At 26.1% G+C, this 3,027-nt stretch overlaps 1 protein-coding gene across 1 annotated transcript; it reads left to right on the top strand.

Moving 5' to 3' along the window:
- Window positions 1–1,258: 1,258 nt before the first annotated feature.
- On the top strand, window positions 1,259–2,806 carry LOC126891153 (GATA zinc finger domain-containing protein 4-like). Its single transcript, XM_050660335.1, has 2 exons — window positions 1,259–1,649; window positions 1,722–2,806. Exons 1-2 carry the CDS (start codon window positions 1,259–1,261, stop codon window positions 2,804–2,806), a joined length of 1,476 nt encoding a protein of 491 aa, XP_050516292.1.
- Window positions 2,807–3,027: the final 221 nt, after the last annotated feature.

Raw genomic sequence — 3,027 nt, 5'->3', positions numbered from 1 at the left:
GAGGACATTCAAAATTAGCATAAGAAATTTATTAAAACCTTATGTAGGGACTTATATTTGTTTTTTTTTAATAATTGAGATAATGTAAATAGATAAATGGACATTTCAAACAATAATTATAGGTTAAAATAATAATATTTAACATTTAAGATGTTAGTTTTATACAGAAGTAATATTTCTGATCTGAAATGCCTTAAAATCAATTAAAATAAATAATAAAACAAAAAGAACTCTAAAGGATGGTGGATGACATACTAATTTGACATAGTATGTTAAAAAAAGAAGGAATTGAAGTTTTCTATTTGTCATAATGTTTTGTTTTTCGTTTGGAATGTTCTGGAATAAAAATTGGATAAAAAGAGGTGTCACAATGACAAAAGAAGGCAGTCAAGAAATTAAAAATGAAGCTATAAATTTGATAGAGAAAAAGAATTGAAAATTAACAGAAAATAAAATAATTTAGCATAAACATGATAAATCTGGTATAATCGAAAAGAAATTACATAAATATTTGAAAAAAAAGTTACTTATAATTTGGTAAAGTATCGTTTAATATATAAAAATACTATGTATCCTGAATTTGAACCAGCATAGTGTGGATAATTTATTAGAAATATAAAGAAGAATTTGTGAAGTATCCATAATTGTAAATATTAATAATTTTTGAAACAATATATTAATAATAGTATCCTGTTTCCCGATCCTGGAGTTGAAAGTTGAATTAAATTAAAATATTGAGAAGAAAAGAAATATTTTATTTGACAGTTTTGACACTGACAATTGACCTGGTCTTACATCCATTAATTTTTCAGCCATCCAACAATTCAAATTTTATAAAATATTAATAAGAAGGCATTCAGTGACAGAAATTATAAGGTACTGGAATTTGTTTTATTTAATTGTAGGAAGTTTTTCAAGTTAAAGTTATTGTTTTTCAAATTTAGATTTCTATTTTTTTTTTGTTATCACATTTAAACATTCAATTTTATGTTCAATTTAGATTATAATAAAAACATTTAAAAAACTATTTAACAAACTAATTCTTTCAGAATCGCGACAAAAACCCTATTTCACAATAATATCCATTATAAATATCAAAAATAATATATCATTACAAATTTGGCGTCACAACGTAGGACCTCCTAATTAAAAGAATTAGTTTGTTAAAATAAATGCTCTCATATAATTGAAATAATTTTGATTAGAATCAATTTTATATTTTATTTTAAATTGGATTTTAACAAGTAAGATCTCAAAAATGTCTCAAGGGAGGAAAGGTTTAAGAAACAAAAAGAACGAAGAAGATGTGGAAGTGGAAGAAAATGTGGAAGTGGACGGAGAAACTCAGCAGGAGGAACAAGAGCAGAGTGTAGCTCAAGTTCTACAAGAGACAACAGGAATAACACAAGAACGAGAGGAAAATGTCAATATGACAGCATTGATGTCTTTAATGATGCAGATCAACAAAAAACTGGAAGAAAATTCTAAAGAAATCAAAGAAGATATGAAAAAAATGGAACAAAAATTGGAAGAGAATTCCAGAAAAATGGAACAAAATAATGCTAAAATTGTGAAACGATTAGAAAAACAGATGGATGAAAAATTTGATGCTTTAGAGAAAAAATTAGCAAGTGAAATAAAAGATATACGTAATGACTACAAGAAAATAATAGAAAATGAAAGGAAAGAAATAAATATGATTATTAAAGATAATAATATAGATATGGAACGGAACATAGAAATCCAAAAATATAACTTAGAAGCAAAAATTTACGAAGAAAGGAGAAAAACTGAAGAAAAATTAGATGATATGCTACAAAATATCCAAACAAACAACCATCAAATAAGGAATGTAGAACAGAAAATAGAAGACATTTCACAAATAAGAGACATAGGGAGACCTTACTTGAATTTAACAAATGAGACAGGTATAAAATTCTCTGGTAACATAAAAAATTTACATCCTAGAGTATACATAAATAGTTTAAAACATAAATTAAGATCAGTGAATAATATTAATGATATAAAAGATTATATTAGAATGACATTAAGTGACAATGCAGCAACCTGGTTTGCCAGCATTGAAAACGATTTAGATAATCTGCAAACATTTGAAAATCAATTCTTAAATTATTATTGGGGTGAATTAGAACAAGCTAGATTTAGGGAAGTTTTATATTTTGGAAAGTATAATCGCAATTTAAGTTTAAATATGGTAGATTATGCTTTAAAATTAATAACTGTTGCAAAATATTTAGAACCACCACTTAGAGAAGACGAAACAGTTTTGAATGTTTCTAGACACTTCGATGCGGACGTTGTGCAAACAGTCACAGTACAAAACATTCAAACAGTAGACAGTTTTATTAACTTTATTCAAAGAGTACAAAGAGGTTATATTACAAGTAATAATAGTAAAAATAGACAATCATATAACAATAATAGGTATGGTAGTAATTCTCACAATTTTAATAACAACAATAATACTAGTTATGAGAGACAAGGTAATAGAGAGAATTTTAATAATAATACTAATGATAATAGACAAGAGAGACAAGGTAATAGAGAGAATTTTAATAATAATAATTATAATAGGCAAGATTTTAACACCAGGAGAAATGCACAAAGATATAATTACAACAGACAGGTAAATTATGTAAGGGGTCAGAGCTGCGAAGACAGTCAACGGAATAGTACATGGCAAGAAAATATGAATAGTAGAAGTGAAAGCAGTGAAAGACATCGAGAATTAGATCCAAATGATCAGACACAATCTGACAATCCTAATAATCCAAATTTTATGTAGAGGACTTTCTGAATTTCAAGTTGGGCCATTGTCATTATGAAAAACCTTCGGAATTTATTTCTTTAGATGAATATAAAAATTTTGAATCTATTAATTTAATTTATATAAATGCTATGGCCCAAAATAGCATGATTAAGGTTATGATTGATACTGGTTCAGAAAGTACTCTAGTCTCGGAAAATTTTATTTTTAATACATTAAAATTAACAGATATAATCAAG

This window comes from Diabrotica virgifera, chromosome 9 (assembly GCF_917563875.1).
Source record: "Diabrotica virgifera virgifera chromosome 9, PGI_DIABVI_V3a".
NCBI lineage: Eukaryota > Metazoa > Arthropoda > Insecta > Coleoptera > Chrysomelidae > Diabrotica > Diabrotica virgifera.
Note: the sequence above shows the minus strand (reverse complement) of the source record. Positions and strands in the feature narration are given on the sequence as shown.

Bases quoted from the DNA above. Each gene is read 5' to 3' on its own strand.
- LOC126891153 (XM_050660335.1), top strand. From the start codon at position 1,259: ATGTCTCAAGGGAGGAAAGGTTTAAGAAACAAAAAGAACGAAGAAGAT. The intron at 1,650-1,721 runs GTAATGACTACA...ATAATAATATAG, and splicing joins AAGTGAAATAAAAGATATAC to ATATGGAACGGAACATAGAA.